The following is a 21947-nucleotide window of genomic DNA, read 5'->3' on the forward strand; positions in this document are numbered from 1 at the left end:
GAAGAAAGAGCTAAATACCTGAAGGGGAGCCTTGGTGTAATTAGTAAAGTTGTAGTCATGTGATCATGAGGTCACAGGTTCGAGCCGTGGAAACAGACTCTTACAGAAATACAAGGTAAGGTTGCGTACAATAGACCCTTATGGTCCGACCTTTTTCGAACCCCCGCTTATAACGGAATTTAGTGGACCGCGCTGCAATAATAATACTACTCAGAAAGAGCTGAATACCTCTGTTACCAAACTAGTAGACCTGCATCATTACTCAATTATTCTAGTCAAACTAATGATAGATAGTTTAGAGTGTTCCCGTATAGTGTAGAGCATGACCTAATTGGTCCATGTATGGTAGAACCCTTTAGCCCTGTTAGTTGGAGGTTGGTACTTCAAAAAATAAAATAAAATAAAAATACTATTTTTAATCATGATTTGGATTAGGCTTTTCCCTTTAAAGGAGTCTTAATTAAGTAAGATTTAATTATTCTATTTTGGATCAATAAATTGTCAACTCTTCATACATATATAGATAGAAATGAATAAGAAACAAGTTTGTTCAAACCTACAACAACTATCAATTCAATTTATAGTGTAGCTCATCGGAGTAGAAAAGAGAGAAAATGGATAGTAAGATTAGAAGTTTGAAACATCTGTTTGTGACAGTGTTTCTCTCTAATTTTGCGTTAAATGTGGTGACTCCAGCAATGACTGATATCACTATGGACGCACTTTGCCCTTCTCAAGACAAATGCTCTCTTGCCATTTATCTTTCTGGTTTACAGCAGGCTGTAAGTAGCAGTTCTATCTGAAAGAATCAGACTCACACCAATTCTTCTATTTTTTACATTTGATGATCAATTCATTTAGATTATGGGGCTTGGATCAATGTTGATGATGCCACTGATTGGAAACTTATCTGATGTATATGGAAGAAAAGCTCTGCTCATTGTCCCTGTCACTGCTTCCATTCTTCCTTCTGGTAAAGTTTGTCTTTTTTTCCTTCAACTGTTGAAAAGAGATGAAAATATTTCGACAACAAAAAACTACAGTATCTCTTTTGACGAAGAAAAGGAGTTGACGACTTTTTCATTTACTTTTGGTTAATGAACTGGTTGGAGACTTTTAATTTTAACTTTTCGACGAGATGCTGTCAGGAAATTTTTTCTCATATTTTCGATAAAACTCTTTCTAAAAATATTAATAAAATTGTTCTTCCATATCAATTGTCGTAGACATTATCACTAATTTATTCGATTTTTTTTTTAGTAATAATGGCATATAAGAGGACCACAAACTATTTCTATGCCTACTATGTCGTAAGGACCCTGACTGGCATGCTCAGCGATACTGGCATTCAGTGCCTCCCCATTGCTTATGCGGTATTATTTCATTTGAATTTTAGCCTAATCCTTTTTCAATTTATGACTTTATACTAACTCGAAATTGATCGACTCTAAATTTTGAATTTGTATTTGTTACATTAGGCAGATTGTATATCAGAAGAGAAGCGTGCTTCTGCGATTGGAGTTGTGGCGGGTGTAGGCTCTGCTGCATATTTTTGTGGTACCTTTGCTGTTCGTTTCCTCTCCACTGCTCAAATATTTCTGGTTTACTTCTTCTCTCTTTATTTCTATTTTGCGACTAATTAACTGTCTTAGTTTCCTTTAATAATTTGTTACTATAAAACTGTTGGAATATTGAAGGTGTCATCCATTTCTTCAACGGCCGCGGCAGTATACATGACAATATTTCTAAAGGAGACGACTCGTCATATTAATATCGACGAAGATGCTCTCAATCAACCCATATTAGCTAATGGCGCCGATGACTCTGAAAGTGACTCCTCAGAGAAAAGGCTGAGTCCTAAAAATATTCCATCATTTTACCATATTATTAGCTTGCTCAAAAGTAGGTAAGATGTATCACCTTATCTACAAATATCTACTAGTTTTTCTTTTCGTTACTTACGCAATTAAATCATTTGGTAGCTAAAATAGTTCAACGTGATGCATGTGGGAAGAGTGCCCCCAAAAAGAAATTGTTGGAAAACTAAAGACTTCCATTACCATATATAGCTGTTTGCTGATAATGACTGATGACACCACCAAGAACCAACTTTTGGCATCTTTTGACCTGCTTGTAATTGTTATTATTATTTAATTGCTGTTGAAAAAGTCATGATGTGGTTAATATTTGTGTTTTTTGGGTCTTAATTACTAGTTATTGTTGTTATATGTCATTTATTTTCTGTTTTTTATGATGTTACTATTTTTATGATTTCTGTTGACGGTACTGATATATTGTCTTTTTTTGTTTTCTTTCTGTCTTCTTGAGCCAAGGGTCTATCGGAAACAGTCTCTCTGCCCCATCGGGGTAGAGGTAAGGTCTGCGTATAAACTACCCTTCCCAAACACCATTAGTAGAATTTTAATGTCTCGTTGTTGTTGAAAAAGTCATTAAGTTTTCATTCGAATAATACTTGTGAGCGGTCTATTGGATTATGCCATCTTTATTTTGTAACTTTAGTTTGACCAGATTCGACAACTGTGAAAGAAAGTATTGATAAGAGCTTATGTTGGTAATTTTTAATCTTGATGACACCTATACTTCTGTACTTTCCACTACAAGTATGCGGTTACCATTTTGTAAATACTTAGTCTTTTTTTTAAAAGAAGAATTATCTGATACTTCTCATCCGACCCTTTAAATTAAAAATAATCAATAAATATATAATATATATATATATATATATAATTCATGTATAATATGTACGATTTAATTTAAATATATATTACTACTCTGATGCCCGCATTTTAAAAAAATCAATCATTCTAACTGTATTTCAATTCCAAACTAGTTAAAGTAGGTATAGTTGCATAGGAGAAATATAATAGTATCAAAGTATACACACTTTTAAGTTTGAGAAAGAAATGAAGTAAACACAACAATCATCTCATTGTTTTTTTTAAAATCCTGTTTTTCACAGCACCACACTTTCACTAGCAACATTAATTGCATTCTTGAATGGTCTTGCTGAGGGTGGAATACAAACTCCATTTATGGTACTCAATTCTGTAGCTCTCTTAAGTGTCAATTATATTACGTAGAGAATTAGTAAACCTCACAACTAACATTTATTTGTTTACTTTTTTTATTATTTTGAAGTACTTCTTAAGGGCTCGATTTCAATACAACAAAGACAATTTTGCTATTTTAATGTTGATTTGCTACGGTGGAGCAACATTTTCTCAGGTATAAGTTCAAACTGATTTCGTCCGGTAGATCAAGTTAATTTCATGGAACTTTTGTGCTTACAATAATTTTGTCATTAATTCCTTTTCAATTTTTTCGAGTAGTTGATCTTAGTGCCTAAGTTGGCTCCTATAATACGAGAAGAGACGATACTTTCCTTGGCGCTCATAGCTGGTTTTACCAATGTATGTGCCTTCTACGTTCTCTCTCTATCTATGGTCTCTTATAGTTATATTTTGCAAGAAAATAAGTTCTTTGCGTCGAGATAACTTAAATGATAATGACAGATAAATCTATATATATAGTCAACATTATTGAATTTGACAAGATTAATGTAACTAGTGTGAATATTTGGAAGCCTTCTTTTAGGAAGAAATTGGTAGATGCATTTTTCATGCATTTACATTGCATGATCACACTTTATGTGATGTCATGCATGACATATTAAGGTTATTTCCCTTCTATAAATAGTAAGAGTTTTGTTCATTTGTAAACATCTCTCACTTGCATTCCTATCTCCTAAGACATTTGAATCTTCTTTCTCTCTTGTAGTATTTCACTTGTATTTTTGGAGTGAAATAAAGTTTGAGTTGATTGTGTCCGAGGACTAAGCAAAAATTAAATTTTGCCGAACCTCGTAAACTTCTGGTGTTCTTTTTATTATTATCTCACTTACCATTTATTAGCTACATTTAGATATAGTAGTTGTGATTTAATCACTCTCTATATATTTGGCTTCCGCAACAATTGGTATCAGAGCCAAGGTTGTATCTGAGTATGCTTTGTGGTTGCAGCATAATCTGAACTTTCACATCAGAAAATACTTACTTTGGTGTTCTGTAGTGTCAGCAAATAACTAGTATCTATAACAAAAATGGGAGACAAGAAAAATGAAGAGTCAACATCGAATGTCAACTTCGCTTATGACAAGAATTATGTCAAATGCGAAATTTGCAGTTGAAATTTTTGATGGGTCAGAACATTTTGGGATGTGGCAAGCTGAGGTTCTTGATATTCTTTTTCAACAAGGGCTAGATATTTCCAGAGAAGAAAAGAAACCAGACAATATAGGAGAAGAAGATTGGAAGATTATCAACCGCGTTGCTTGTGGTATCATTCGATCTTACCTCGCAAGAGAACAAAAGTATCCATACACAAAAAAAACTTCTACAAGTAAATTGTAGAATGCATTGGAGGATAAATTCTTGAAGAAAAATAGTCAAAATAAATTTTATATAAAAAAAAAAGATTGTTACGCTTCACGTATGTTCTTGGTACTACAATGAATGATCATATCACCAACTTTAATAAGTTGGCGACAGATTTGCAGAATATGGATGTGACTTTTAGTGATGGAGATATTGCCTTAATATTATTAAGTTCACTTCCCAATGAGTATGAGCACCTCAAAACAACTCTAATTCATGGGAATGATAAAGTATCTCTCAAAAAAGTTTGTTCTGCCTTATACAGCTATGAACAAAGAAAGAGAGAAAAACAAAAGAGTGGAGAAGGAGAAGCACTGGTCGTGAGAGTTCGTTCTCAAAATCATATGAGAACGAAGAAAGGAAAATCCAAGTCAAGATCCAGACCCAGCAAAAATGAATGCGTTTTTTGCCGAGAAAAGGGGCACTGAAGAAAGATTGTCCAAAGTTGAAAAACAAGGCCAAACCTAACAATGGGAAGGTTGTCATGGATTCAAATGTAGCTGATTGTGACGACTCTGATTTCTCACTAGTTACAACATAGCTATTCAAACCATATGACATATGGCTGATGGATTCAGCTTGTAGCTATCATATGTGTCCCAACCGGGACTGGTTCGTTGATTTTCAAGAAGGAGAATGTGGAGTTATTCACACCGCAAATAACAATCCTCTTACCGCATATGGTATTGGTTCAATCCGATTAAGAAACATGATGGATTGATCAAAACATTAATAGATGTTCGATACGTACCGGAATTGAAGAAAAATCTTATTTCTGTAAGAGCCCTAGAGTCAAAGGGATTCAAAGTCATTGCAAAAAATGGGATAATGAGAATATGCTCCGGTGTACTAGTGGTAATGAAGGGAATTTGGCGAAATAATAACATGTACCACTATCACGGTAGTATAAATATTGGGACAGCAATAGTGACATCCAGTGATGACAAGGAGACAGAAGCAACCAAGCTATGGCAAATGCACTTGGGACATGCTGGAGAAAAATCCTTGAAAATTTTATCAGATCAAGGATTGTTAAAAGGAGTAAAGACTTGCAATTTGGAGTTTTGTGAGCGTTGTGTCAAGAAAAAACAGACAAGGGTTAAATTTGGAAATATAATCCATAATACTAAAGGTATTTTGGATTATGTTCACTCTGATATTTGGGGTGCTTCCAAAATACCTTCATTAGGTGAGAAATAATATTTTATAACCTTTATTGATGACTTTTCTCGGAGAGTGTGGGTGTATACGATGAAAACCAAAGATGAGGTATTAGGAATTTTTCTCAAATGGAAGGCGATGATAGAGACTCAAACAGGCAGAAAGATAAAGTGTCTTCGCACAGACAACGGTGGAGAATACAAAAATGATCTTTTTAATAAGATTTGTGAAGATGATGGCATTTTGAGATATTTCACCGTCAGAAATACACCACAATAAAATGGAGTGACAGAACGTATGAACCGGACTTTGCTGGAGAAGGTTCGGTGTATGTTGTCCAATGCTGGCTTAGGTAAAGAATTTTGGGCTGAGGCAATAACATATGCATGCTACCTCATTAATCTCCTACCATTTGCCGTTATTGGTGGTAAGACACCATTTGAAAAATGGTATGAAAAACCTAGTGAAGATTATAGTTTTTTGCATGTATTTGGCTCAATTACATACTATCATGTGAAAAATTCAAAATTAGATCCGAGAGCAAAGAAAACTATATTTATGGGGATTACTTCTGGAGTCAAAGGATACCTCTTATGGTGTCAATAGACAAGAAAAATTATATTCAGCAGAGATATTACCAAACTGCCATAATAGATAAGATGATAATTGATAATGTCAAACAAACTGATGGTGCTTCAAAGCAGGTGAAGTTCGAGGGAAAATTAATTTTCCCAACACAGGAAGAAAACAAGAAAATAACAGAAGATTTTTCGCTGGAAGAAGAGCCAGTGGAGAGGGAGATTCCAACTCAGAAACCTCAACAACAACTTGAATCAATAGCAACCAGCAAGCCAAAAAGAAAAGTAAAGAAACATGCTCGTCTCATAGAGACGGTGGCTTGTGCAGCCTCAATTGTAGCTGATGGTATTACTACCACTTATAAAGATGCAGTTCAAAGTTCAGAAGAAGATAAGTGGAGGATTTCCATGAATGAAGAAATGCAGTCCCTTCATCAGAATCGCACATGAAAATTGGCCAATCTCCTGAAGAAAAAGAAAGCAATTGGGTGCAAATGGATATTTGCAAAGAAAGAGGAATTTCCTAACTAAGAAGATATTCGCTACAAAGCAATATTGATGGCCAAAGGATACGCTCAAAAGGAGAGAATTAATTATAATGAGATATTTTCTCCAGTCGTGAAACACTCCTCCATTAGAGTTTTGTCAGTTTTGGTAGCGTAGTTAAATTTGGAACTAGTTAAATTAGATGTAAAACCTGCATTTTTACATGGAGATTTAGAAGAGGAAATCTATATGACTCATCCAGAAGGATTCAAAGTTGTTGTAAAGGAAAATATGATGTGCAAACTTGAAAAATTATTGTACGGATTGAAACAATCTTCTAGACAATGGTACAAACGATTTGATAAGTTTATGTTGCGGCAGAAGTACAGAAGCAAATACGATCATTGTGTGTATTTGATCAAGCTTGAAGACGGATCATTCATGTATCTTCTCCTATATGTTGATAATATGTTGATAGCTTCCAAAAGTCAAGAAGAAATTGAGAAGTTGAAGATTCAACTAAAAGGGGAGTTTGATGAAGGATTTGGGTGAGGCGAAGAAAATTCTTGGCACGGAGATAAAAAGAGAGAGACATTCAAAGAAACTCTATCTATCTCAGAAAGAATACTTGAAGAGAGTAATAGATCGATTTGGCATGAATGAGAACACGAAGTCAGTTAGCACTTTGCTTGCTCCTCACTTTAAGCTCAGTGTTGCTATGTCGCCGAAGAATGAAGCTGAATGAGAGTATATGTCAAGAGTACTATTTGCGAATGCCGTTGGTAGATTGATGTATGCAATGGTTTACACAAGACCTGATATTTCACATGTTATTAGAGTTATAAGCATGTATATGCATGATCTAGGAAAGGAGCATTGGCAAGCTGTGAAATGGATTCTACGGTATATTCGTAATACCGTAGATGTTGGATTGATTTTTGAGCAGAAAGATAGTCAGTATCTGGTTGGATATTGTGACTCAGATTATGCGGGTGATTTGGACAAACGTAGATCAACTACTGGTTATGTGTACACTTTTGCAAATGCACCAGTTAGTTGGAAGTCTACTTTGCAGTCAACGGTTGCTTTGTCTACTACTGAGGCAGAGTACATGGCAATTACAGAGGCTGTAAAGGAGGCAATTTGGCTTCAAGGGTTGCTTAGAGAGCTTGGTATTGGTCTATAAAGTATCACACTATTTTGTGACAGTCAAGGTGCTATTTAATTAGTAAATAACCAATTTTATCATGCAAGGACGAAGCACATTGATATTCGATATCACTTTATACGAGATATTATAAAAGAAGGTGGAGTCATGGTGCAGAAAATTCAGACTACAGACAACCCTGCTGATATGCTAACAAAAGTAGTAATTGCGATCAAGTTTCAATATTGTTTGAACTTGATCAGCATTGTTGAACTTTGAAGATTGAAGTTGAAGACACAATCAAAATTTATCAGTGAGAGAAAATTAAAAAAGTGAAATCTTGCCAAGGTGGAGATTTATTGAATTTGACAAGATTAATGTGAACTAGTGTGAACATTTGGAAGCCTCCATTTAGGAAGAATTTGGTAGATGCATTTTTTCATGCATTTACATTGCATGATCACACTTTGTATGATGTCATGCATGACATTATTAAGGCTATTTTCCTTCTATAAATAGTAAGGGTTTTGTTCATTTGTAAACATCTCACACTTGCCTTCTTATCTCATAAGGCATTTGAATCTTCTTTCTCTCTTGTAGTATTTCACTTGTATTTTTAGAGTGAAATAAAGTTTGAGTTGATTGTGTCCGAGAACTAGGCAAAAATCAAATTTTGCCGAACCTCGTAAACTTCTAGTGTTCTTTTTATTATTGTCTCACTTATTAGATATAGTTATTGTTATTTAATCATTCTCTATATGTTCGACTTCCGCAACAAACATTAGTTGGTAACCTTGAGTAGAAGGCGAGCTATGAAGTGACAGATTAAATCATAAAAAATGTAAATTTTCAGAGTGTCAGCATACAAAAATTCATTTCGAAATGGATCTTCATAGAATGGAACACATATAAAGGATTTTTGTTGATAACTAGTTTGGAATTGAGCAGTTTTGATTGTTTGATATTTGCTTAAACCCTTTTGTTTGTATGTATTAGTGATGAGATTTTCTCATTATTCTGCAGATGCTAATAGATAGCATTGCATGGGCAGCCTGGGTAAGATAAAACTTTGTAACTTTACTATTGAGGTCTCAGCATATTTCCCAATTCAAGATCTTTATTTTTTACATTTGTCAAAAATTTCAGGTTCCTTATGTTGTTGCTTTGTTTCCTATGTTTCTCTTCCTAGCAAAACCAGCTGTAAGTTGTCTTGTTTTCTCCGAAAAATAACGGAGTACTTTTCATTTCATATTTTTTTCTTTTGGTCTTTTCGTTGATTGATTATCATGGCTGTAATATTAATCTAAGTGCTTTATTCAATCTAGTTACAAAGCGTTGTTTCAAAACAAGTTGGGCCAAACGAACAGGTAATTTAGCATAAGTACCTTTCATTAGCTTATATACAATTATACATCACTGTGGTAAACGAGGTATTATCACTTTTAGCCCACGCCAAAAACTATTTATATTTGGTAGCCGAAAAAGTGTATAAAACTCGTATAATTTTGTATATAACATACAAAATGTATATATATACAAAAAATATATAAATTTTATACATTTTTTTCAGCTATTATTTTTACAACGGCTATACATAGTCAATTTTCCTATACAATTGACCTTGATTTGTACTTTTGTACAAGCTTAGATTACAATATGTAGGATCTAATTAAACAACGAAAAGTATCTTTATACTATATAAGTTATGAGACTAGTAACCTGAAAAATAAGGCAGGTAATCTAAACAATATTATTGAATTTGATTGTTATATAAGTGAATGTTCCATTAATTGTTATTTTGTCGACCTAGTAGGGAATTGCTCAAGGGTGCATTTCGGGCGTAAGCTCCTTCGCCAACATTCTCTCTCCATTTATATTTAGTCCTTTGACAGGTAACTAATTAATTTGTTATTCAATTTATGTGTTTAATTTGACCTAAATTTTCAAACTAACAATGTTCATCTCTTTATAGATCTTTTCTTATCTGAGAGAGCTCCATTTAATTATCCTGGTTTTAGTATGTTTTGCATCGGCCTTGCTTGGGTAAGCAATATACTTATTAACCTTTTTCTTGTTTTCTATTGTTTTCTTTTTCTTAGTTGTTCTGATAGCGTAATGTTTTATTTATTTTTTAATATTATCAGTACTCAAAAGTTAATAGTACTTACGTTACTAACCTCCAATGTTTTGTGCAGTTGATAGCATTTATTCCTAGCATGATGATAAGGTTTGGTTCCTACAATTCAAGATTCAAAATCAGGGACGTCGTCTGCTAGGAGGCTTGAAGGAGAATTTAACAAGCTATACAGTCAAACCTCTCTATAACATCGTCGTTTTGTTCCGAATATTTTTGGATGTTATAGCGAAATACTGTTATAGAGAACATATATTATAACATAACATAAATATTGGTTCCGAAAAAGTTTGGCTTTTATAGTGAAGTGTTGTTATATAAGAATGTTGTTATAGAGAGGTCTGACTGTATTTGAATGTCTGAATGATCCTATATACACAATCTTCAAATGGTTAAAAATGGATAACATTTTTTTTTGTTTTTGTCTTTCCTGAGGCAATGAATATATTTGATGTATTTGGTAGGAAGATTTTAGTTTCTCATCCAATTTTTTTGTAGTATCAAAATGATATTACTTGATAAACCTGTGACACCTTAATATTTTTTGCTACTTATATTTGAAAATGCACGTAGAAGGATGATATAAGAAATATACATTTTCGATCCTTTTTATATACATTTATTTTTGTCAAAGATACTTAAGATAACATAGTCACAAAAGTGGCATTAAGATAAAGAAGTATTGAGATGGTTATCTTGCCCTTTTTAAAGCTCTTTTTTCGTTAGCTAGTAACCCAATTATTAGTTTAATTATACTTTTTTACATTCATTTGATGAGGGTCTTGTTCAAGTCAATTATACACATTTTAATTAATCCGTCGACTAGCATGGATACTGCTTTATTATATTTTGACAATAGAGAGAAAATTGTTGGCAAAAGTCAAAATAGGAATCTCATTATTAAGCAGTACTCACCTAGTATGTAATAATAATTAATTAATGATCTCAAAATTCAATGTTTACACCTTTGATAGGTCGAAAATTCTAAACTGGCACATATATGGAAAAGTTGAGTAACTAATTAATTCCCTTCTAAAATTATCATATCAAAGAGTAGTAAAAAAGTTTAAACAAGGTAATAATATAATCACAATACCATTAACTTACAAATATTCATTGACTAAGAAGAAGGATCTAACTAGCGCATTACACTGCACATTAATTACATATTTAAAAACAAATGTAATATATAATGCAATCACGCTAGTTGTCATTAACTTCAAAGGTATTTTCTCCTTTTTTGAATTTGGTGTTCAGTTAAACATGTCATATACTCATATAAAATAAAATAATATAAATATACGATACTATCCTCCAATTACATTACAAAACAAAAACAAAAATAATATATATATATATATATATATATATATATATATATATATATATATATATATATATATATATATAACAACCTAAAACAATCTCATCTGTTCGATCAAGAAACAACGGCTGAGATGGACTTCGTGAAACGACGTCGTTTGGTCTTTTTGATGACCCAGACGTTGGCACCTATTATGGACCAATTATGACCCGAACTACGAAAACCCATGCAATATTTTCTCCGATACAGTATCATCACTTGTTGTTGTCTTGCTTCAAAAGGTATTACATTGTTTTTAAAATAAAACCTAACAACTGGAAAATTGGCCCAATTAACATTATTACCTGCCAAATAGCAAGTATCAAATGGATCTGGTGGATTTGCATCCAAAATCATACCTTTAACTTCAGACCTAAATATATACCTAAATTGGACATAAACATCAGCAGAAAATTGTGAAATAGTGGTTCCTGTATCTACAAACATACCACCATTTTTATCTGCACCCAAATTCCAATGTGCAGGATCAATAGGAACTTCCCTATCGTTAATCGTAATTTTCGACAAGTTTCGTAAGTAGTAAAATGAAGGAAACATGTTGCTCCTCATCAGGGTTGTCCTTATTCCTGTTGTCAAATTAATTTCACATACGGTCAGTAAATTTTATTTTTGAAAAAAAAATTTATCTACTATATCATTAAAGTCACAATTAAATTTTACCTACTACATTCAGAATAACAACAATTTACTATAAAAGCCAAGCTTTTTATGGAATCAATTTTCATGTTATGTTATAATATATATTCTATATAATGACACTTCGTTATAACAACCAAAAAAATTCAGAACAAATGAGGCTATTATGGAGAGGTTTAAGACAAAATCTACTCAAAATTAAGATGAATCTACTGCTGTAATGGATAAACTTTAGTGACTTTATAAACTTGCTTTAATATCAGAAAACTCTATATTTGAATTAAAAAATCACTTAATATATATAAATAATATCCAAAACCTAGTAAGTTGTCTTTATTAGATTATTCTAACTCCGCCTATGATTGCTTTAATAGCAACAAAAAAAAATAGTACGTGAAATGAATAACTCACCAGTTTTCCATGGGGTTTTGTGAAAGTTGAGTGTAGATGGCTTTCCTGAGGTAGAACTAGGAATGCAAAAAGAGAATAATGTAGCACCAAGTTGTGACTGTAATGAATATTTCTCAAATCCATTAGTATATAGACCAGCACCAAGACCAGCAATTCCACTGATTAATCTTGGGAATTTCTTAACCCCACTCATTTGATCTTTCCCACAACCAAATATTATTTTTGCTGAATCTTGGATTGAAGTAAATGTTATCATTTCATAAGCCATAAATCCAGTGGAGACTGAACCATCGCCGTATATTGTTTCATAAATACATTTTTGTTCTCGTCTAGAGCAAGAAATTCTCTGCCCTTGGAAACAACTTGAAGTGTCAGTGACACAATTAATTTGTTGGAAAGTTTTGGAGAGTGTTGAATCATATAATAAATTTCTCCTTTGTTCATAACATTTATTTGCTTCACATGGACCACATTGCCACCAAACGTGACGACTTCCAGTGTCTATAACCAAAAGTTCACGTTGTAATTCACTGCCAATCCAAAAGGGACTCACAATTAAACCACGAGCATAATAGGCTGCTGTAGAATTTTCAGATGAGTATTCAGATTCAGGCATAGAAAATAACATTTCTTGAGCAAAACGAGCATCGAGTAATGAGTCATAATCCTTGAACTCTGATTTTTCGAATACATCGCGATGGTAAAGGGGAAAACTGTAAGAGGATGTTGAATGATAAGAAAGGTTGGAGATATCAAGAGCCATGAAATTTTTTCTGGCTTGCAAAATGGATGTGTAATTAAGGGAAAGATGAATGTTTTCACTTGTTAAAACTGTGATATTGGAAAATAGGAAAAGTAACAGTGTCATGGCTAGAACATGGAGGAAATTTCCCATGTCTGAAACTTAATTACTCGCACATTATGTGCTTAAGTCCTAGCATTTATATAGGGCATATATTCTAATTAAATTCTTTCTGATCGGCTTATATCTTTCTAATCAAATCTTCTAAACAGGGAAAACATTAATAAATGACAACGCCAAAAGTTATACGTTGATTAGCTTGATTCTTTTCCTTTTTCATTCTTTTGAAATCTTATGAAAGGAGCAAGTTAGGGAAAACATTGATGAAGATATAAATGGTTAAAATGTTATCTCGATTGATGAATGGACTAAGGATGGCAACAAAGCTCCTCTCTATTTCTTGATCCGTAGAAACACTTGTAGGATTATACCTAAGATAAGTGGGTTACGAGTGGGACTTTTTTTTAAAATGATTGTGACTGTCCGAGTCAGCTTGTACACACCTCGATTGAATAATTTTGCTCACCAAGACATAAACAAATAGGAAGAAATAACCTAATATTTAAATTAAACACAATAAAATTCGTACTTTCACCTTCATATCGTTTGCAAAAGAAACGAGACATCTAAATTGAGAAAAAGCAAGAGTATCGTGCATCATCTTTTTTAAGAGCAATTATAGACCTGAGAAAAGAGCACGTGGCATCATTTTTTATAAGAACAGAAAAGATGTCCACCCCCACCCCCCCAAAAAAATAAAAAAGATAGACCTAAAAGGGATCAAATCCCTTCAATCCGAAAACAAAAATTAAAAATAAAGAAGTTAAAAACAGGGATCTCCAATGAAACTATACAGGAGCTGTTGAAAGGAATAGGCTGCATTAAAACTTGTTTGCAAGTACTCTACCGTGCCAGACAACGAGAAGCAGAACAAAAGCACAATCCAAAGGAGACAATCCAAGGAGAATAGACATCAGGAGGTTTCGGCTCAATTAAAAAGAAATCTTGCAAAGAAATAACAAATTCATGTTAAAAGATTTTGATTTATTCAGTATCTTATGTACACTTCCTAAAAATGTAGAAAATAGAGGTTGCAACCAAATAACTGAGTCAAAAACAGTCTTCAGCGCTCGTAGTATCTTCACCATCATCAGAAGAATTATCACTGTTTGCATCGAATGTCAAAATGAGTTGCAGAAGCTCTCTTCCAACCTCTGAATTGTCTTCACTGCTCTCCGGGTTTGTTCTTTGCCTTTGCAGTGAAAATAATTGCAACATTAGGTCCTCTGGAGAAGCCATGCGATGTATCCAGCCCCTTGCTTTAGGTCTTCGCTGGAAACAGAAAGTGCACAATTATCAGCACATGTAAGCGGCATTAGCATCTTCACGAGAACTAACATAATCCCTGTTACTGTTGCAACATCATCATTCATCAGTGTCATTGTCATTCAAGTCATCATTGTCATAGTGTGAACTGCTAGGAGCATCTTGGTCATTATCAGAGGAATTGTCAAAATCAGAGTCCCCTACAGTGTCAAAAAACTCATCAGGATTTCTATACTCGTGGATATCTAAATCCTCAAACCCATCATCATCATCAGTGTCATCATTGTTGTCGTCATCATCCATATCATCGAAGAAATCATCTTCATCTTCTTCCATATTACTATCATCTTCATCCTCATTGTCACTACTACCACCATAATCACTGTCACTCCCGTCATCAAAGAAGTAGATCCCATTGTCTTCATCACCACCATAACCAAACAAATGAAATCGGCGAGGTACTGAACCCTTAATTTGATAGAAATATTAGAAGTTAAATTAGAGCTGCTTTGGCTTCCATAAAGATCAAATAGCAAGGATTTGGGATCTAACATCGTTTGTCTTTTAGGATAAGTCATGTATAACACCCTTACTACATGCATGAACTTAACACACTCATTTAAGGAGTCAGGTCCATAATGGATAACAAACAAAGCTAAAATACGACTTAGAGCCCGTTTGGATTAGCCGGAAAAAAGTAGCTTTGCAGCTTTTAAGTGTTGGAACTTGTTTTATAAATAAGCAGTTACCTGTTTGGATAAAAGTGTTGAAGCTTAAAAAAAGCAATTGAAGTGTTTGGTAAACAAGTGCTGGTAAGCACTTTTTTCTGTTAACAAGACAAAAATGGAGTAAATTGGGCAACTAATAAAGAAATGACGTCATACAAATTGGAATTAAGTCTTAAACCATATGAAAGAGCATATATAAATAGAGTAAATTGGGCAACTACACAAATCAAGAATCTATAGTACATCCTAAAAACAAATCATAGTAGTATTCAATTTTAATGGGTAAAAATTTAATACCAAGACTTGTTTATGATATTCATAATTCCAAAACTTTGAAAACACACCAGGGATTGAAATTCAACAGGAATATTATACTTACGTGGACTGAAGAGGCTTTCAAAATTGGAGCTGAAGTTGGGGAAAGTTATGGAAGAAGAGGAAGAAGAAAGCAGAGGCTGCAATTTCGGGAGGAAGAAGAAAGCAGAGGCTGCAATTTCGAGTTTTCTACTGAGGGGTAATTTCGGGATTAAGAAAAATTATAAGGGATAAGAATGTAATATCCTTGGTCAAAGCAATATGGCTTTTAAGCCAATTTCGAAGAAGTTGGGTTTACCCAACTTGTTGGTTTTGGCTTTTTTTAAGCAGATTTTACCTTTTTTAAGCCCTTTTTTTGGTTGCCAAACACTTCCAGAAGTTAAAAAGTGCTTAAAAGCTGGTTTCCATCCAAACAGGCTCTTAGTCAGTTCTAGCTTAAACAAGATATACCCTTTTTGGGATATTTGACTCTACCATTATCAAAATTAGTTAGTCTAATATGATCACATCGAGAGTAATCTTTTTTATGAGAAACACAATACAAGAGTGCTGGCATAAAGATAATGATTGAATAATGCACATACATGGATTAGGACTACACTGCAGAAATAGAAGAAAAAAGTAGCTAATTGAATAAATAAATTGCGTCCCAGCACCACTGAACTCCTGCAACCCCCAGAAAGATACTCGAATCTTTTCAAACTTTCCGCTTCCTAGATTCACCTGATCCTGCTTCATTTTCCAAGTAACATTCCTTAGCCTTTTTTTTTTTTTTTTTTTTTTTGGCCGGGGTGATATAAAATCCTTTCTCAGTAGGACACTTCAGTGAAACTAATTCATCTTTTTTTCCCAGCAGAGGGAAACCTCATACCTTTGTGGCTTTCTTTTCTTGATTAGGTGATAAAATCTAGTACTCCATGTAACAGGAAAATTCCCAGAATGCAAGAGGTATAACAGAAGTGCTGAATCAACACAAAAATGATTCTCTACTAAATGCCATTCAATCATGTGTAATAACTAGAACCTCATCCATGCACTATACCTTTGTCGCTTTCTGGATGATGGCTACCAAAATATTTGAATTTTTTTGGATGAATACAACAATAATGAACAAGAGCATCCTCGAGAGCTTTTCCAGATAATATCAAGTTAAATGAAGTTTAATATTGGATGCAGCTGAAATAAAAAACATTCAAATTTCACAAGATGATATTTCTAATAGTTTTGATACTCCCTATCAGGTAGATAATGTTTTTACGAAACCAAGAGAGACCAGTACAAAGTTTGAATGTACAATTGTCAACCATTTATTGTATAAGTAGAAACCCCCCTAACTGTAGTCCCATTACTAGCTTAGCTTTACTCGTGTGATCAGGATGTGTAGGCAGCTGAAATCAAAGAGAACATGCTAATGCATAATTTATTACCCCTACAATCTTGGGTTATACCTGAAAATGATGAACCAAGTTATAATGACCCAATGATAAAATCTTGAGATATTGAGAACAATTAAATGTTTCCCATCCATTGTCCATCAATAGAAGTAACTTGTGTATTACTTCCAACATAACTGTTAGGAAGAACAAGCTAAAGAACCTACAACAACGAAATTTACCTCTTCATATTTGAGTTTTTATTTTGATATCACATACCTGTTGAATATTTGCAGGTAAAATAGCTCTTTCAATGGCTTTTGGAGTCCATATCTTTATGTCACTCTCGATTCCACTGCTGGCTAGCACTGCGGTATGAGGATGGGACTCAATGCAGTTCACTACGCGCTTATCTGCTTCCATAACACGAACAAGATCCCCACCCTTTTTCTTCCATATGAAAATTCTACCACAGTCTGATCCACTCACCACATATTCACACTTGGGCCCGAAAAAATTCACGCCCTTTACTGTTTCAGAGTTCTTGTGCCCCTTGTAGACTTGTGGACCAATGTTTTCTCCCGTCTCTATGTCAGCTGGAGATGCACCAGATTCGTGATCTTGGCTCATTTCACCCTCATCACTGTCATTGTACAATGGCGAAGTAGGGGATGGATCAGGTCCCAGCCCCATGTCCTTTGTGAAAAGATAAATAAACTCTTCATTATATGTAACAAGAAGCTCACTCTGGTCAGAGAAAGCCAAGCCTGTTATCCCCACGTTCTCATCACCAACTAGATGTGGGGGACAAAAATAGTCAACCGGTTGGCCAAAATCAGTGGATCCATCCCACTTATATTTGCGGATGTCGAAAATTCTTGTAAATTCATCTGATCCAGCAACAGCAAACAAATAGGGATTTCTTGGATCTATTGTAATTGCATTTAGATGAAGTACGGACATATATCTCCTCACCCGCTGAGGTCGGCAAGTAAAAAGCTCTGTAGCGATGTTTGTTCTCAAATCTATCTGTAAGAACACATTGAATCAGACCATTTGCCATATAAAGCTCAGATGAAAAGAAGCTATGAGAAACCTCGACCACAACCATACTTATTTTTCAAAGTCTCAATCTCTTTGTATTTCAGTGTTTTAGCATTTCTGTTTTGCTTTTCTTATTCCCATAAAGCCCATAGATTTTTAGCAATCATTTACAAAAATATAAAGGACATTATGTCATTATTTTACTTCAACATATACTCCTTAATAGTTTGATTTAAAACTATGTTTACAACTTTACATATATACTGTTTCCAAGCATAAGGACAAAGTTGTTCCGGTAAATGAGTGGGGAAAAAGGAAGAAGAAAAGAAGCAATCTTCTACTACCAGCGAAAGAGATCTATTGAATTCAAACTAATGAGTAATATCATAAATATAAGAAATTTTTCATGAGATGATGCAAAGGGCTATAGAACTACAGGAACCACGACAGTAACTCACATGTTGAACTAACCCATCTTCTCCACAAGTGTAAAAAATATGAGGGCTTGCAGGCTCAATTGCCAATTTGTGAGCTCGTCCTTGATGTTTGGCCAGTAACTTGGTTTCCACCTTCCCATGATCTAGAATCTGTGCTTGTCTCACCTGCATGATTGTTATCATTAAATTGTGTAAAATAACAGTATCTTTTTTCTCACTGGATGCAGTAGCAGAAGCAAACTATAATAGCAGAAGTGAACTATAATCCTTTTGTAATTTTGAAGTAAATCTGCAACTCCTAAGAAGGAAATAAGTGCCCTCCTTTCAGGAAGATCAAGGAAATAGAGGGCAAAGACAGCATACCATTTAGGAAGGTGATGACCTACATGAAACATCATGAAGAACGAAACCCACAAAAAGAAGTTACCTGTCCATCTGCAGCACAGGTAACAATGCTTCGATCATCAGTGTATGGCATAATTTTTGCTTGAAAGACATTGTTATGATGACCTGAATGGAACGAGAGCACAACTTTCCCAGTGTCCCAGTCCCAGAGTATGACCATTTGGTCATCAGAGCCTGATATGACTATGTCCCCATCAGCATTGAAGCTAACTGTATTAACACAGCCCCTGTGCTTCTCCAGCTTCCGCAAGACATCAAGTCGGAGCACCAGATCCTGGTACAACAGTTAGCAGGCTCCAGGTTCTGAGAATTTCTTGGAACATAAATAGGACACAGCTAAGAATCTTTATTCAAATGAATATAAGCTCTTCAGCTGATATCATATTTAATATATTTTCAAAATAATTAAGGACGCAAATGGAGAAGGTATTGCGCTTATAAATCACTTCACCCTTAACTAAGTCGATGCAACAATTAAGCAAACTGATTTTGTTTCAAATTTACAATCCTATCTCTCTCTCTCTACTTGTTAATGAAATAAAATTTCCTTCTCAACACAGAAAACAAAAGAAAGTTAATAACACAAAAGTTGAGACAAACAATAACCTACTCCACCTTTGTCCTAAGCTTCACTTAGTGAAATAATAAATGCCACATAATCTTTGATCATCTTAGGCTCAGTAAAACTAAAGATACAAACATGAATTGATGTCCAACGGTTAAGCAGCAGCAACAATAACAATAATAATAAAAAATGGGGAAAGCACCTCAGCTTAACATCTTTCAAGGATCACAATCAGTAAATGTTTAATACAATGATTTATGTATTTCCAGCATAAAAATAGGCGAGACAATGTCACCTTCCTTTTTTTTTTTTTTAAGCGACAAGTTCGCCTTGACATATTTCAAGAGTTATCATAAACACATGTAATTAACAACTAAGACACTAACGATCAGAAAATTTCATATTTACATCGCAAGAAATGAACTTCAGAAAAATTAAAAAAAAAAAAAAAAAAAAAAGTTGTACCTCAGAGGCAGCGAGACGTTGAGCGAAGTTTCTGGTAGAGAGTTGCCCAACTTCACGTTTCCAAACATCCACAACTGCACAGTCGACGCTACTTCTCGTCCTTTTTCTCATAATCGCAATCAGAAATTGACTCAATTTGATGCCTGCCTTTTTGGTTCTTCTACTATTTATATAAATTACTAGGGGTCAAATGACAATCGGATTGATTGAGACTGAATTTAATTGAGTTTTAATTCTTTATCAAACGTCAATGGAGGATTGGAAGAAAGAGAGCGGCCCCTTGGAGGATCTCGCCGCGACTATACGCTTTGTTTCTTACTGCTTGTTTTTTGCAACAGCGACAAGGAAATAAAGAGACTCCATTTCCCTTCTAATTCTCTCCCTAAGTTTTGTTTTCTTTTTTCTCTCTCTTTTCCGGTATTCTTTCTTTCCGTAGGATTTTGTTTTACTCTTACTCTATGTTTCCATTTTTTTTTTGGGGGGTAGGTCTTGTAAATAAGCATCATTGTACTGCTTATTTACTAGTGGGATATTAACCTTGTTTGGATGTTTGTTAACACCACTATATCATATTGTATTGTTATCCCAAAATAATATTTGTTTTGATTGTTTATTTAAAATTGATTGTATCGTATTGTTAAACTCATTATTTCGGAACAACCAAAAATCTCATTTTATGAAATAATTGATTTGGTGTGGTGGGATCATTTCCTATTTTTTATTCTAATTATGCCCTTACTTATTACTCCATAATTCTATTTTATCATTTAAATTTTTTTTATTTTAACTTCAAATCTCTAACCTATTGACCTACTTTGTCTTCTTTCATGTTTTCTAGAGTTGGTTTGCCCCGTTCTTTTTATTATCCAAGTCTCTGTTCGATTCTTTGTCTCTTTTCATTGTTTTAATTTATTTATTTTTTTGTTGCTAATATTAGTTAACCTTTTTTACCCAGGTTTTTGCTCTTGTTTCCAAGCTAGGTAATTAATGATAAATAAGTAGAAAGAGGTTTTCTTACATTATTTTTATGTGTAATTTTTGATAAATTTTATTTAAAATAATTACGGGTATTTTCGTGAACTTATCGGTTACAGTACGGTACGATACAGTCAAACCAAACAACAAAAATATTATTTAACAACAGCAAACGATACAATCTATTCAAATGTTGTATTCATAAAACGATACAATACAATACAATACATTATAAAACGATGAGTAACAATGATCCAAATATAGTGTTATTCTTTAGTCTTGACTCAGCAAATATAAAATAGTCTTTGAACTATGGCACCCGAAATGACATGTGTCTATTATGAATTATCAAATTTAAGCTACATACCAGCAGAAACAAACTTACATTTGCAAAAAGGCAAAATACATAAACGGTCCCTTTGAGTTATCTTGAACGATCATATGAACACCTTCACTGACCTCATTACCAATTAGACAGTTCTTCTCTACTGAAGTGCAACCTCGTGAACCCCTCACGCTGACATGGCAAAGTGCGTGCTTTATATTAGCATTTGAGCGCGTGAGACCCTTAAAATTAAGTCTTTTTCTTTTTGTTTTTTAGGAAAATGTCCAAAATTACCCTTCTACTATGGTACATTGTTTACTTCTGCCACTCGTTATACTTTTTGTCCAAATCTATCCCTACCGTTAACAAAGTTTGCATAATTGCCCCTAACCCTAATGTCCCTCCACTGTGGCAGCCAACCCCTCTAATATTTTGTCCATGTCAGCTGCCAAGTCAGCAGGTCCCACTAATTAATCCACCCTTTTTCTTATTAAAATATTCTCTTCTTCTTCTCCTTCTCTTAAGTCTTAACTCAAGAATTATTTTGGTCGCCATTTAAAGATCAAAACCACCATATTTGAAGCTTTGATGAATGCTTCCAATGGAGTCTTTAGATCTCTTTCTAGTTCCAAGTTATCTCCAGAATAGCTAATCCTGATTTTATAGCCCACGTAGTTAAGTTCAGATATTTTGAAAACCAAAGATTAGCAACAAATCAAACTCGGACAACAAATAACTCCTAATTATCTTTTAAAAATTCAAGCTTTAAGCCCAACGAACCCAGGTAATGGTGTTT

General features: G+C 34.0%; 3 protein-coding genes across 6 annotated transcripts; 1 reads left to right on the top strand and 2 right to left on the bottom strand.

Annotated features, from left to right (window-relative positions):
* The first annotated feature begins 501 nt into the window (after positions 1 to 501).
* On the top strand, positions 502 to 10386 carry LOC107800094 (uncharacterized). 3 transcript variants are annotated; one of them, XM_075238137.1, is made up of 15 exons: positions 502 to 782; positions 862 to 973; positions 1261 to 1373; positions 1479 to 1601; positions 1698 to 1906; positions 2334 to 2378; positions 2981 to 3056; positions 3160 to 3246; positions 3351 to 3431; positions 8850 to 8882; positions 8973 to 9026; positions 9152 to 9193; positions 9640 to 9718; positions 9799 to 9869; positions 10022 to 10386. In XM_075238137.1, the coding sequence occupies exons 1-15, from the start codon at positions 615 to 617 to the stop codon at positions 10100 to 10102; spliced, it is 1374 nt and encodes a 457-aa protein (XP_075094238.1). In that variant the 5' UTR covers positions 502 to 614; the 3' UTR covers positions 10103 to 10386. The 3 variants fall into 3 exon arrangements, with proteins under 3 accessions (XP_075094238.1, XP_075094240.1, XP_075094239.1); XM_075238139.1 differs by lacking the exon at positions 3351 to 3431; XM_075238138.1 differs by lacking the exon at positions 2334 to 2378 and having other exon boundaries at positions 503 to 782.
* A 720-nt stretch (positions 10387 to 11106) lies between these two features.
* Positions 11107 to 13286, bottom strand: LOC107773667 (protein ASPARTIC PROTEASE IN GUARD CELL 1-like). The gene is made up of 3 exons (XM_075239194.1): positions 12392 to 13286; positions 11629 to 11784; positions 11107 to 11111 (listed from the first exon to the last, which is right to left on the bottom strand). Exons 1-3 carry the CDS (start codon positions 13284 to 13286, stop codon positions 11107 to 11109), a joined length of 1056 nt encoding a protein of 351 aa, XP_075095295.1.
* Positions 13287 to 14174: 888 nt separating this feature from the next.
* On the bottom strand, positions 14175 to 20319 carry LOC107831231 (uncharacterized). 2 transcript variants are annotated; one of them, XM_075238141.1, is made up of 5 exons: positions 19852 to 20319; positions 18844 to 19095; positions 18438 to 18581; positions 17215 to 17964; positions 14175 to 14525 (listed from the first exon to the last, which is right to left on the bottom strand). In XM_075238141.1, the coding sequence occupies exons 1-5, from the start codon at positions 19960 to 19962 to the stop codon at positions 14304 to 14306; spliced, it is 1479 nt and encodes a 492-aa protein (XP_075094242.1). In that variant the 5' UTR covers positions 19963 to 20319; the 3' UTR covers positions 14175 to 14303. The 2 variants fall into 2 exon arrangements, with proteins under 2 accessions (XP_075094242.1, XP_075094241.1); XM_075238140.1 differs by having other exon boundaries at positions 14175 to 14987; positions 19852 to 20285.
* Between the last annotated feature and the right edge of the window lie 1628 nt (positions 20320 to 21947).

Source organism: Nicotiana tabacum, chromosome 19 (assembly GCF_000715075.1).
Source record: "Nicotiana tabacum cultivar K326 chromosome 19, ASM71507v2, whole genome shotgun sequence".
Classification (NCBI taxonomy): Eukaryota; Viridiplantae; Streptophyta; class Magnoliopsida; order Solanales; family Solanaceae; genus Nicotiana; species Nicotiana tabacum.

Bases quoted from the DNA above. Each gene is read 5' to 3' on its own strand.
- LOC107800094 (XM_075238137.1), top strand. From the start codon at position 615: ATGGATAGTAAGATTAGAAGTTTGAAACATCTGTTTGTGACAGTGTTT. The intron at 2,379-2,980 runs GTCTGCGTATAA...TGTTTTTCACAG, and splicing joins CCCATCGGGGTAGAGGTAAG to CACCACACTTTCACTAGCAA. The intron at 3,057-3,159 runs GTACTCAATTCT...ATTATTTTGAAG, and splicing joins GAATACAAACTCCATTTATG to TACTTCTTAAGGGCTCGATT.
- LOC107773667 (XM_075239194.1), bottom strand. From the start codon at position 13,286: ATGGGAAATTTCCTCCATGTTCTAGCCATGACACTGTTACTTTTCCTA. The intron at 11,785-12,391 runs GTGAGTTATTCA...ATTTGGGTGCAG, and splicing joins CAAAACCCCATGGAAAACTG to ATAAAAATGGTGGTATGTTT.
- LOC107831231 (XM_075238140.1), bottom strand. From the start codon at position 19,962: ATGAGAAAAAGGACGAGAAGTAGCGTCGACTGTGCAGTTGTGGATGTT. The intron at 17,965-18,437 runs GTGAGTTACTGT...GTGTTCTTACAG, and splicing joins AAGATGGGTTAGTTCAACAT to ATAGATTTGAGAACAAACAT. The intron at 14,988-17,214 runs GTATGTGATATC...TATCAAATTAAG, and splicing joins TACCTGCAAATATTCAACAG to GGTTCAGTACCTCGCCGATT.